The 14522-nt window shown below is 37.1% G+C and overlaps 1 protein-coding gene across 14 annotated transcripts in view; it reads right to left on the reverse strand.

Moving 5' to 3' along the window:
* Window positions 1-14522, reverse strand: part of FIP1L1 (factor interacting with PAPOLA and CPSF1) — an 81810-nt gene that overhangs the window by 57404 nt on the left and 9884 nt on the right. For 3 of the 14 annotated variants that reach the window (XM_065598042.1, XM_005299093.5, XM_005299092.5), the window contains exons 5-11: window positions 11061-11122; window positions 9039-9146; window positions 7923-8053; window positions 7559-7627; window positions 3978-4087; window positions 3184-3321; window positions 1285-1392 (exon numbers count right to left, since the gene is read on the reverse strand). In XM_065598042.1, coding sequence (XP_065454114.1) covers window positions 1285-1392; window positions 3184-3321; window positions 3978-4087; window positions 7559-7627; window positions 7923-8053; window positions 9039-9146; window positions 11061-11122 — 726 coding nt within the window. The remainder of the gene's footprint in view (window positions 1-1284; window positions 1393-3183; window positions 3322-3977; window positions 4088-7558; window positions 7628-7922; window positions 8054-9038; window positions 9147-11060; window positions 11123-14522) is intronic. The other 11 variants (XM_065598043.1, XM_065598044.1, XM_005299094.5 and 8 more) reach the window with 7 other exon arrangements.

The following is a 14522-nucleotide window of genomic DNA, read 5'->3' on the forward strand; positions in this document are numbered from 1 at the left end:
ATTCAGAGACAAAGGGAAAAGGCTAACAAGCCGTGTAGGCTGGTTTTCCCAACTCAGAGATAGGGAAATAAGCCAGACCCACCTGAGCTGTGGGTAGAGAGATTAAGTTTAGGCAAGGGAATATATATGTAAGGCCTCTTATTTTATATCTACTGATCTAAGTACTGTGTACCCTTTGGGCAAAATAAATCATGTTTTGTTTTGAAGAAGCTGATTCCATCTCCTTGCAAGCATACGCTGTCACAGGCTCCTAAAGAGAAACCTTGTGGGGTCATACCCCAGTAGGACCTGCCGCATTAGTTAGGTTGATACCCAAGGGATCCTGGTGTGACAGTGGGCAAACTATGGAATTCCACCCTAGAAATGGTAAAGACCAAAGGCCTGACACCTCTAGGTGGTGCTCTCACAAAGACGCCAAAGAACAGACAGAGGTACAGTTAGCCCAGTGACAGAACAAGACTCATCCTGTAATTATCTGTCTCTGTAAACCTGCTAACATTTCTAACTAAATACTGTGTTATTTAGACATCTATTAGATGACTTCCATAATGTTCTAGTTCTTTCAGAAGTACATATTATTATTCAATAATCTTTAACCTTCTACATGATTATGTTTATACTGCAGTTTCTAAATAAACCTTGTAAGTGAGCTACAAATAGATGAGATATCACTAAAGATATTCAATCAAATGGAAGTCTTCCATTATACTGGAGTATTCATATGATGTACATTCATGATCCACCCCCCACTGAAATCTATTACCACCTGGCTAAAATTCCTTCTTAGCTTTTTAGTAGCCAATGATAGTTCTGTTTGTATCATTTGAACAACAGTTTCCATGCTGCTGGCTGACCACTATTATTGATTTACATACTAGAGGAAAAACTATTTGGGTAGTAGGGTTTTCTAGCTGATAAGCCATTGAATGGAAGCAATTAATAGGCTCTAAATTCAAACACTAGAGAAAAAATATTTTTAAAATGAAATGCTTTTCAATTTTTGCTTCACACACATGTATTATGTGGTCAGACCACCATCTGTTTTCAGACTCCCAAATAAGGGGAAATATGTGCTGCAATATCTAGGCACAAGAGTATATCCAGGAAACCACATGGCAGCCCTGACTAGGTAGATTTCCAAAAATCTGTCTAAGGGGGACAATGTCCCACCAATGATACACAAAAAAATAAAAATAAAAAAATAAAAATGGAGAGACGGAGGGGAAAGGGAGGGATTAAAATGTTAAATAAGGATTGTGCCCTAATTTTTTTTGTTTTTCTTACCTTAATTCAGGTGATTCGGCCCTCCCATATCGCTCCTGCCACTTCCCGATGCCTGAACTGGCTTTTCTGGAAGCAGTGCTTGTCTGTGACTGAGAAGAGGTGCTGTTTCTGGTGAGATAAATTTTCTAGGTCTTTCTTTTCTTGTGTGTCTACCTTTTCTGTTCTTTGAGCTCCTCTTCTCTTCCCTACTCCCATTTCCACTGTCATTCTTCCACTCCCTCCACCCAGCATATCAGCTAGCAGGAGTTCTTATGTGAGACAATTTACTAGCAATTTACTAGCAAATTTACAAACAACACTACTGCTGGCGCCTCATACTACACTGGGAATTTTTAACAAGTAACATCAGCCTGGGATTGCAGTGCAATCCTACCACCTGAAATAATCTGTACCTAGTTAAAATTCTCTTATTTTAAGGGATAAGAACATCTAAAATAGTTTTTCCAAGTTTTTTCATTAACCCACTAATTTGCAATAAAAAAAAGTCAGAGTAACCTTCCCTCACATACAAACAGGGTGCAGGGAGGGTGGTGGTGGTGATGAGCTTTGTACCGCTGTTACTGTATTCTACCAAAAATGTTTTAAGTAGAAGCATGCATTGCAAATGATCCAAAACTAAGCTGTTTATAATAATTTATAAATATTTTTCTTTCAAAGGCTCATCTGACCACTTATAAGAAACATTGTTTTTGGCATGGCAACTTATAACTCAGTGTATCCTAAAATAGCAGACATCAAATACTAAAGAAAGTCAGCTTTGCCATTATAAGGACATGCAATTACAATGATTTAAACGAAGTTTATATATAATACAGACACACAATATACACACCTATTCTAAACATGTACTGATGGGGAAGGATGGATAGAAATATAAATGCTGGCATGCGGATTTGTGCTCTCTGTTGCCATGCAAGGGAACCAGGTTTGATTTCCAATCTCTACTCCCAAATATATCAAAAGTTGGGGAGTAAACTTGGCTCTTTAAGAAAAGGAGTGCACCTCCAATTGCTCAAGAATAACTCCTCTAATTAATAAACAATGTTTACTGATGTTAGTACCACTGGAAAATCAGAATATGGTAGCTGCAAGCTGAGACTCAAAGATAAGGGATGTGAGGGGAAATGAAAGTAGGCAGGGGAACACTAGGAAAGGGAAGAGGCATGGCATGAAGTTTTAATTCCATCTGCAGCATGTCACAGGGATTTTCCTTACAAAGTAACAAATTCAATCTCAATACACACACATACAGTGCTTAAACTAAAACTGCACACTCGTATAATATGCAATCCATATCTATACTACCAACATTTCCCACATATTTTAAGCTGAATGGATATATATTTTAAAAAGTCTAATTTAGTAGCAATTCATTAACACTATCTAAAGTATTTAAAATACCAATGCAATAATGGGCTGCGTTACACAAGGTATCATATCATGGAACGACAATGGTACTCTGCACAGTTCTAAAGCAATCACACCTGGAATACTGTGTTCAGTCTGGGAATCTCATTATCAATAGAGACAAGCTACAGGTAATTCAGATAAGAGAAATAAAAATTGTCAGGGGGCTGGAAGAATATATAAACGAGGAAAGTTTATTTATCCAAGAAACAGTATAACTTTTAAAGGTTGGTGGAGAGACTTGAAAATAACCTATCAACATCTCAACAGTGTAAGCCCCAAGCACAGCGAAGAACTATTTAGTTTAGTACAATGGAGTATAACTCAGAGCAACAGGAGGGGAACATTTTGGCTGAATATCAAGCAAGGATTTCTTTACAGAGAGATGTATTTGCCTGTTAAACAGCCTTTCAAAAATGTGATAGAAGCCCCCTTCTTTGGGATATTTAAAATTACTCCTGACATAGTACTAAAAAATGAATAACAAAAAACCTTGAATTGGGGAAGAGTGGGACTGGATGATTCAATACATTTCCACTGCCATCATCTGTAACGTCTACGATACTATGATAAAATGCCTTCAGGTTTTTTGAGTTGCCAGCAGAATTGCTCTTCAGGACCATTTGATAACTAGAACAAAGTAGAGTCATGAACTCCAAAGACAGCCAAGTTCATAATCACAAACACAGTAAAGCTTAGAGTTGAAGGGAGAAGGACACAAGTAGTACATATTAAAGCCAGGGAGGTGTGGAACAATACTACAGTAATGAAGTTATTTCCTCCACTTTTAAGAAAAGTATGCTAAATGTCAACCAAGTGCAAGAAAGCAAGAGATACCTTGCCGGGTGGGGACTAGATGCCAGGAGCCCCGAGTTGTTTTTATTCTAGCTTTCCAACTCTAAATTTTGTTTATTTCGAAAAAGTGTGTGTGTTAGTGCCAATACTGCAGTGTAAACAAGAGACATTTTGGTGGCTACTTTGGGAGCCAAATTAACTATGTAGAAAATACTATATGAGATACCAACATTGGGATTTTCATTGTTGTCCTGTTGGGTCCTATCACTTTTTCCTGGTCTGTCATCCTACCATTTCTTTTAGGAACATCACAGGAGTCGCATTGCATGCACAAACAGAAATGCTTCACTCGGAACTGGTGAAACTGAGTAAGATCATGCTTCCTTGCATATTTTTAACTAGTCAAAAAAAAATTATTTTTACAACAGATCAAAACCTTTAAAAAGAAAAAACTTTACAACAAGTTATGAAATTATGACTGTCCAACTGACCTGTTTGTCGGGATTACTGATTTGAATAGTGGGGGAGGAGATGTAAACTCAGCTTTGGTCAATTGCACTGCCACCTCCTTCTCCATATTTCCAGTTCTGCCCTGCTGTACCTTCAAAATAATGTTTTCCTCATTAGCTCAGCCTCAGAAATTTAACAGTACCATCACTCGATACAACAATACACACTGGAAAGACAGACCACATGATTCACAACTTCAATAATATTAAAACTATTATTCTTGCACAGTTAATAAAATCCCACATTTTACAAGGAAGTATTACTTGCAAGAAATTGTTTTTGACATTAAAAAAGGAAACTAAAGAGCTTCACATTTATCAATGAACATAAAATTTATAACTTTTTTAAGGCATATGACCAAGGACAATAAAATCTGGGTTAAATTAGTCTTCCTGCAGACTCTTATTTTGTAAAATAACATTTAGATTTAAAATATCGAAGTTATTTTCAAAGACACTCATCAAGAAAACCAATGGAATGTAAAGTCTTCACATCAAAAACAAACTGCAAAATACAGTGAAAACATTATCCATGTAATGAGACAGTAACTACAGCCTAATTAATTATTTCACTGTTGAAAGTCATACCAAGAATATTCAATTCATGTACTTGAACCATGCAGCTACTGGCATTTACAGTTTAGTAAGAAATATTAGAAATGTAGAAACATTTGTAAAGTACTGCAAGATTTTGTAGGATTTCTCTCTTCTTAAGTACTTCTGATGCAAATACCTATAATACCTATTTTTCCCCACCGATTTTTCAGCTGACAGTGGCACAGTATATAAGCAAAATATCCTAAAGATTTTGTTAGGGAAATATGTGAGCACTATGAAAGAAACAGAAGCAGCAGCGATTCAGTAGCGGAATGGACATGCTAACTGGTGCTGGCAACACACATATACCACCTCTTCAGAGACTCTCTTTGGAAAAGCAGTAGCAAAAGTAGAATTAGGAGCCAGAAAAAAACCTCAGACTTTTCTAAGTACACTGTATGAGATATGCATTAGCCAATAAGTAGATCAAGAACCAAAATTTTAAATGCAGAATGAGAAACATAACAACAAAAAGTCTTTCCTATGGTTTTTTAAACAATACACACAATTTTCCAGTCCTTAACATCTGTAAAACAATTTCCATTTATTAACAACATTTATTGGATGATTGTTTGGATACCAATATCTCAAAATATTATATGGGAATTTAGCTAAATCATGGTATATTTCCATATAGGCTCTGATCTTGTAACTTTTCACATGACAATGGACTGCAGAGCCTTTGCACGTCCCCAATGCCTTTAAACAGAGCTCCACACAGGCACAGTAGTCCAATCTTAGAAGGCAAATAGTCTAACGCAAGGATTATGTCTTCCTTTACACATTTATGTACAAAACCTCAGAGATTTTCAGCGCTTAAGTAATTAGTAGTGACAATAGACAATCTTGGATTCTTTAACCTCACAGGATATCAGCTTAAAGAGAAATCATTGTGGAGCTATTTCCGTATAGTAAAATAATTTTGTATTCAACATTTTGTTGCCATGGTCACACTGGATTTTACACAAATACTTTAACATTAGAAAATTTCTAATCAAACCTGCAAAAGAGTGGCATAATTGTTCAAGTTTTCAGCCAGAATATGTATTTTGCTGTAGCTCACCGACCTTCCTTTTAACCAGAAATAAAAAAGCATAATAGCTAGAAAAACTGAATTAATAACGAATTATTACAGACTCTTCAGGTGAAGGATAAAATCCCTAAAGATTTCTACTGGCCCATCGATTCTGAAAAATGTGAAAATACTGCAAGCTTTAATTTTGTTAATTACTTCAGGGCTAGTCTAAACCTACAATATGAAGGCAAATAATATGGCTTTTATAGTTTCAATGGAGAATGAAAAATGTTAACAAAATGATAAAATAAGCCTGTTCTTCATTACCCTGTTCAGCTTACTCTATTTTCTCATCATAACCAAATGTATGCCCTTTTATGTTTAGACCCTTCAAATGATCAGCCATAGAATGCTATTTCAATAACTAAAACCATACATTTACAAAATTGTTTTGTCACATTCTAATTGTAATCGAAGCTCAAATACGAAGTCTGGAGTGGTTATGAACAAACTATATTCAAATAAAAGCTATTATCTTAAGTAATTCATTCATGGTTCCATTATGGGGAAATTAACAAGATTAATATTAAATGACAGATTCTGTACTAACCCAGACAGAAGTTATATTCTTCAAAGAAAAAGTGTCTTTGACTTCAGACATCTATAGGAGATATGTACATATCCTCCTCTTTACGTGCCTTTTCTGGGAAATTGAAAGACACGCATGGCAAACAATCTGTTGTGTTTAGATAATGAAAATACTTACCTAAACAGTGACAGATCACTAGCTCTTGCCCCCAGGCTTTCTATTAGAGCTTCAAACCTCAATCCTCAGACTCAAGTGAGGCAGCCTCTGAGTCAGACCACTTAAATCTCCCCCTACCAGGGCAAGCAGCAGGTCCAGAAGAGAGTCTGACCTTGTAATGGTTAGCTGCAATGGGAGACCACACTCCTTGCATTTCCTGAACTCTGCCATGATGAACATGGAGGAAAGAAAAGCTACAGAAACTACTGTAAAGAATATCCTCACTGAGATAGAGAAGAAAACTAGTGGACAATACATCAACGTAGGAGTGAGAAATGGCGCCCCCAAACAAAAAAAACCTACCCTGACTACAATTGCTGTTTCTGTTACTGTAGCATGGAATAGAGAAACAGCAGTGATCTGTTCTGAACTGGTTTTAATGAAGTTCAAGAATGAAATACTTCACACACATTATAACTCAACAACCAAAATAAAATGACTTTAGTATTTCAACTGAATCTACAGACTTATTTATATTAAAAGCAGTTTTAATATAAATTGAATTATTAAAGAGTGACTTAAAAAAAAAAAAAGAGAAAACTGAAGTCAATGCTTCATGCCAGTCTACTGAAAATAAAAACCAATGCTAGGCTGTTTTTCTGTTAAAATACTGATATTTTCTTATTGCAGTTTGTCCTCATTTAGACAAATATCAGATGGAAAATAAGAGTACATCTAACTCACATCAGACAAGAGAAGAACTTAAAAGAAAAGACATCTTCACATTTCAGACTCATCAAGGATGAAGGGTACAAAACAAAGTAAAATAACTACAAGGCTGTGGAGTAAAATATCACACCATAATCTCAAAAGCCTCTCCAGAACCTCTGCAGGAATTCTTTAACCTGCATAAACAAGTGCACTATAACTAAAAAAATAAAACCACCACATAAAGCAAGTATAGTTTCACTTAGCAGTTGTTAGTGCACTAGGCCAATAACTCACATGCTTGCAGCAGTGATGACAAAAACAATTTTTTTTTTAATTCAGCAAGTTTGTGAGATACACTGAAAGTCACTGATGTAAGATGAGAGCTTAGAAAAATAGCTATGTCCACTTCAATCTTGCCTCTATCACTTGGGAGTGGTATGGGAAGCAATACTCAACAAAAATGAGAGCAACCAAGGAAAGTTTACTAAAATTCACCTTAAAAAGATTGTATCTGCCATCTTGAACCTCTGCACCTGGTGTTACTTCCATAGAATTGTCTTCGGCCTAAGTTAAATAACACATTGCCCATTAAGATACCAAACAACTTTGAATTGATGGGCTACATCATGACTAACACATGGTCACAGCCTAGCAGTGCCACTATCCGCACAATGAAACAATAGAGAAAGATTCTGGGTGGCAGGAAAGGAAAGATAAGGTATGAACTTATTAACAATGATATTGTACCAGACAGAAGAGTGTTTCTAACACACAAACAGTGACACAGCACCATAACAGCTTAATGGGGGGGAGGGGGTGTTTACATATTATGGAATACCACAAAAAAATTATTAATTACCATAATTTTATTTGTAGTTGAGGTAACTGGTAAAATTTCAAGTCCCATTCGTATCCTCTTTTGTTTTTCACAGTAAGCTTTCCAGGTATCTTCATTAAACCCATAATTGAAATAATCGGAAAGATCAGCACCTTCAAACAGAAAAGCACAAATTCTAAGAATTAAGCATTATAACTCATCTTTCCTTTTCTATTTCTGCTTTGTTTATAGCAACAGAAAGAAGCAGAAATCAGGGAAAAGTCCCAATGTTAAGAATTATAAATTTCTTACACCAAATAATATGTAACCTTCTACAGTTCAATATATTTGATGTCTATTCTGGTGATGCTATACATTCCAATTTTGCAGAGATCAGGCTTCAAATAATAATCAAAAAGTAATATGCCTCTTACATCTTTGTAAAGACATCATTTTCATCTTTAAAGCAATTTACAAAATACTCCAATGAGCGGTTCAGAGGGATGAAAAGAATGCAAATACTGGACAAATCTGGCTCTACCATATGTATGGGGAGAGGGGTAAGCAGAAAACAATGAACACATGCAGAGACCCTAAGAGTCAGTCTTCTCCTCAAAGTCTGTGGGTGCCCCCTGCATGAATAAAATATATCAGAGAGTGGCTAGAGCCACGGGGCAACCATTCTATGTAGCTTTTTCTGCTAGTAACATTACTTTCTGCTTTATCTCTGGTAGCACATGCAGGCATGGAGCCAATGGCAACAACCCCAGAGAACTTTGGATTTTCCAGTCATGGATCTCTCAGGATGTCCATGAATTCAGCTGGCATATGCTATGCCCCCTTCTCACTTCCCATCCCTTCCCCACCCGTTGACAGGTGTTTGCAGTGAATACCCTGGAACTCCAGGTAGGTTAATACAGTCTCATCAGAGTAACTCGTCTCCCTTTACAGGTTTTTCAAGTAGGACTGGTTGATTTAGCTCATTAATTGTACAATTAAACATTAGTACAATTGTGTATATTACTTCCATTTGTAGGGCATTACCACTAAATTAATCTGCTATGGGTAAAAACTATCGAAAGTAATCTATTAAATATACCTATATTTCAACTGATGTGTACATTATTATGCAATAAGAATGTCATGCAGAAATATTACCTGGTTTTCGCCAAGGTTTATCCTCAAAAGAATCTAAATCGACTTCCAGCAGTGGAACACCATTAATACTTCCTGGTGCATCAAGATCCACTCCCTTGACTTTTGCACCTATAAAGAAAAATAACAAAAATCATAAAATCCCTTTTACAGAGATAAGTTAATAAATGCAACGCTTTTCATGTGACTTTTCTAAAATTAAAATTTTATTTTTGACAAGTTATTCAGCACTAGAGTGCTAGGCATTTTACAGACAAGTAAGAAGAAAGCATCCTTACTCCAAAGAGCTTGTAATCTAAATGAAATAATTTTCTTTACTATCTTAAACACATTTTATCCTTCCAACTTACCTATAGTGAATTAATAGCAACTACATGGTCTGCAATTAATTTCTATAGACTAACTACTGTACATGCTCATAAAACAGTAGTTTTATACATGTGTTTGTTTTATCTGAAATTTCAATTAACATAATTGCTGTTTTGAGGACTGGTTTTAGAGGCATCACAGTTATTTCTTGTTTCCAATAAACTTAAGTGTATGACATGAAAAAAGTCCCTGTGAAACACAAATCCTCCTCTCAGGCAACCTCTGCCCCAAAACCAAAAGGTCAGGGTACAGACCATTTGAAGAGCCACATGCTGAAACCCTTCTACTGCAATCTGACCTGTGCTCTATGCATGCGCTCACAGAGCAGTCTCCAATTATGGCTTCTCTGTGCCCTGCCCTCGCCTTGAAGTGGCACCACACCTTTTCCACTGCACTTAGGACATCACGTGGCCCTTCGACATTCAAGAAGATATCATCCAAAGCTTTACATATAGTAGTATTTTATAACAAAATGCAAGCGTATATTGGATCTTAAATTATATATATATTTCTGCCATGTAATTTGACTCACTAATTTGAGCAGATCAATCGTAATTATTTTGTAGTGCCATAGATATACATGGTACTTTACAGACAGTTAAAAAAAAAATTCTTCTCCAAGCAGTATACCATCTAAATTAGACATATAGCAAGGGAAGACAATGGTCCAAGTCATGACACCTGTTATGCATCTTGTTAACTCATTATCTAAGTAGTTGTAGCTCATTCATCACTGCTGGAATGCAAACAGAATTTTTACGAGAGAGCTGAGAGAGTGCAATAGTAGAAATCAGCAACAGAGGCTAACCAAGTGTTACCCTTTAAGTGCCTTATGGTATAGATGGTAAATACAAAGGCAAAGTTTCTCCAGGGACTTCTGCTGTACAATTGATAATATACTATATTATTTTAAATTATTTGTATTACCTTAAAAGTTAGGATAAAATTATACATAATGCAACTATACAATTTTTACAGCCCTAATTCTGAACATATCAGTAGATCTAAATACAGCATTGGTCCCAAAACTTTTCAGGGTTGTGCCCCCTCTCACCCTCATCCACTCCACTTCCCCCCCCCACCCCCGCAGGGGCCAAGGCTAAGGGTGGGGCCAGGGCTGGAGCAGAGCTAGGAACGGAGAGGGTCTGGGTGGTGCTCCCTCCCCGCTCCCCATGGGAGCTGGTCCAGGCCCCACCCCTCCATGTTCCCTTAGGGGGGCACACCCCGCAGTTTGGGGGCCTCTGCACTAAAAGCTAATGGGCTAAAATGTTAAAGATTTTATAGGTTTCAGAGTAGCAGCCGTGTTAGTCTGTATCCGCAAAAAGAAGAACAGGAGTACTTGTGGCACTTTAGAGACTAACAAATTTATTAGACATAAGCTTTCGTGGACTACAGCCCACTTCTTCGGATGTCTATATGCATCCGAAGAAGTGGGCTTTAGTCCACGAAAGCTTATGCTCTAATAAATTTGTTAGTCTCTAAGGTGCCACAAGTACTCCTGTTCTTCTTTTTTTAAAGATTTTATATTTGTCTAATTCACTAACACTGTGCTGAAACTTTATGCAAAAATTGTTATAAAAACAGTATGCGCTACTACTACAGATTAATACATTTGTTACATTTTCTATTAATATAAATGTGTAAACATTTTTTTACCAGATGATCCATAAACTCGACCTCCTGTCTTGATGTTGAGATTCACAGGAGCTGTCCCATAGCTTCAACAAATTAACAAAACTGAATTAGGTAGAGAAAACTGATAAAAATGGTTAGCTATATCCAGAAACAAGAAGAGGACCTAGACTTGATTGTCAGTCTGAATCTCTAGCTCTCCAAACTAACAACACAGAAGTAGAGAGATCAGTCTAGGAGCAAGAGAATGCATCGCTCCAACACTCAATAGCAATTTCTCCAATTAATAAATGGCACTGAAATCTCAATCACAGTTTGGGTGCTGAAAGCATAGTGACCATGACATGGCCTCAAGAATGGACAGGACCAAAAAAAAAGAAAAAGAAAAAGGGCTCACTTAGGGATACAGAGGATGCCAGGGGACTAGGACTGGAGAATACTTTAGATAAAGATTCTCTGTTTCAATATTATCATTTAATCTGTACTGAAGCAGGAAGAGCAAGCATTTATCAAAACTGACTGAAAGGTTACTGTAGTTTCAATAAGTACATACTCTGTGTCTTTTGCTGAAAATGCTATTTTGTACCATCTCAAATACTCCTCAGTAAATTAAACAAATATCTCATACTTTTACACTAACAGAGAACAAAAATTAGGCCAATAGAACTTTCTTCACAGATATCAACAGATTTTGAGCTTCCAGTGCATATATAAACATGCATTAACTATAAACAAGATACTACACTGCTCTAGTAATAGAGTGCTGTCACTTGAAAAGGCCCAGTACTGAACACCAAGGAACAAATTCTACCCCAGGATGTGTGCAAGTGGCTCATCCCCACAGGTAGTATTTGCCCCTAAACATAGTGAGAGCACTTTTATTAGAATCATAGACTTTAAGGTCAGAAGGGACCATTATGATCATCTTGTCTGACCTCCTGCATAACACAGGCTAAAGAATCTCACCCACCCACTCCTGTATTAAACCTGTGTCTGAGCCATTGAAGTCCTCAAATCATGGTTTTAAAGACTTCAAGGTGAAGAGAATCTTCCAGATAATCTTGGTAAGTAAAAGGAAGGGTACAATTTCCTGTTTAACTACCCTGCAACATCTTTCTCATTCCAGTTCTCTTCCTAAATAAAAGAAATTTCCATTGCAATAATGCAAGACTGACAAATAGCACTTTTCTTCTGGTATGACATGCTAGATCAGTATATGACTTTGCTGAGAAAATTTTATAGTTCTCTTACCAATGGCCAAAACTAAATATTATACATGGAGACAATTTAAGCTTGTAAAATAACTTACTGTACTAAAGTTTATTTAAACTAAAACTGAATTAATTTTAAAATCTTTTTCCCGTACAGAAAAGCAGGAGTGGGTGACAAATTCATTGTATAACCTTGTTCTGGAAGGGCTTTTTAGAAAAAATGGTCATTTTATTTAAAATTCCTTGTACTCAGTTTAATAAGCTTTAGTATAATATGCTAATAAACCTATGTACTCAGGGTAAGAGGGGCACTCTGCCCATTAAAAATGTAATCCTAACCTTCCTCCCTATCTTTTTTTTTTTTCCCTCCCAGGTTCTCCTTATCCAAGGGTGACCAGCTCCAGAGCATGCAGTATGCTGTTGAAATGACAATCAATCACAAATATTGATGACAGAGTTGGCATTTTTTAATATTGCCCAGTTTTGCAAATTTTGTTATTTTAAGATATGAAATACTTAAAGCTCTGGAATATTGAACACTCTGCAAAACTGAAGAATATACAACATAATTTTAAAGTTAAGACTGTGTACATAAGACTGTTAAGATAGTGTACATAACCCAGTAAATTATGTCTAGAAAATGTACTACTGCAGCACATTCAGCATTAAACCCTACTAGCTCTATTCATGTAAATAGTCAACTGGGCTACACATGTGAGAAAGGCAAGTAGAATTTTGCTCAGTATTATCATAGGCATTAGATTAACAGAATTTTATTCTACACATGAACAGCAACCCTAAAGCAGACTTTCCATTCTTTAATGGTGCTTTTCCTTCAGAATCTTTGTAAATACATAATCCACTTGGAAAATTGTATTCCATAATTTTAAGTGAACTTAGTTCACTTTAAAGTTGTTGGGGTAGTAGAAAATGAAAATGAAGTCCTCTATTCACAGGGGAAAAAATAAAGGACAGTGATAATGCAAGTTTTTCTACACAGCCCAACCATGTGCCTGAGCCCTAACTTTGAGGGGCCATCTCTAAGGACTGCCAGTTCAATCCTGAAGTTCACTAAATCCTATATGAACATCACAAAAATGCCAGCTATGATGGTGTTTTAATATGCACCTCATCCACTAGAAACTGGACTGAGAACAAACATATTTAATGTTCTCTTTGTGCATAATACTTTCCAGTTTGCAAAGGAAAAGTCAATATATCATAAATATTAACCTAAAATTCTAATTCGGTTATACTGCCACTTAATTAAAACTGTAAATCTCAGCCACCATACGTTTTTGCAATGCAACTGTTTTTCCAGGTTGGATAAAAAAATCAATGATTTTTTAAATAAAATAAATAAATAAAATCAGATTTTTTAAATTTAAATCTGATTTTTTTGATAAAATACTTTTTGAGGAAAAAAAACTATCTAAAGATAGTTTTAATTAAGATACATTATGGCTCAAAGATATCTAATCCCTATTCCATAATGATAAATTCTAATTCTATAGTATGAGATAATATATTCATGTAATGTTTAAGAAAAGTTTTATAAATGAGTTCCAATAGTTCAACCCCAATCTTATGGGATTCCAGGGGCTTCTGTATAGATTATTTAGGTTAATCTTTCTATCTACCCAATGGGACTCAGTGCTCAGTCTAGAACAGGGGTGGGCAAACTTTTTGGGCCAAGGGCCACATCTGGGTATGGAAATTGTATGGTGGGCCATAAATGGTCACGAAATTGGGGGTTGGGGCACGGAAGGGAGTGAGGTGCAAGAGGGTGCTCCAGACTGGGACCGAGGGGTTCAGAGGGTGGGAGGGGGATCAGAGCTTGGGCAGTGAATTGGGGTGCAGGAAGTCAGGGGTGCAAGTTCCAGGCGGCACTTATCTCAAGCAGCTCCCGGAAGCAGTGGCATGTCCTCCCTCCAGCTCCTATGCGGAGGCACAGCCAGGCGGCTCTGCGCACTGCTCCATCTGCAGGCGCTGCCCCTGCAGCTCCCATTGGCCACAGTTGCTGGCCAATGAGAGCTGCGAGGGCAGTGTGTGGAGCCCCCTGGCTGCCCCTATGCATAACGTGCCACTGCTTCCAGGAGCCACATGGAGCCCTGGCAGGCGTGGAGCAAGGCAAGCCCCGGATCCTGCTCCCCAGCTGGGGCTCGAGGGCCAGATTAAAAATGCCTGAAGAGCCGGATGCAGCCCCCAGGCTGTAGTTTGCCCACCCCTGCTCTAGAAGATACCATCAGAGATGCTTAGTTTTGCAGTTCTCAAA

Source organism: Chrysemys picta, chromosome 5 (assembly GCF_011386835.1).
Source record: "Chrysemys picta bellii isolate R12L10 chromosome 5, ASM1138683v2, whole genome shotgun sequence".
Taxonomy (NCBI): domain Eukaryota; kingdom Metazoa; phylum Chordata; order Testudines; family Emydidae; genus Chrysemys; species Chrysemys picta.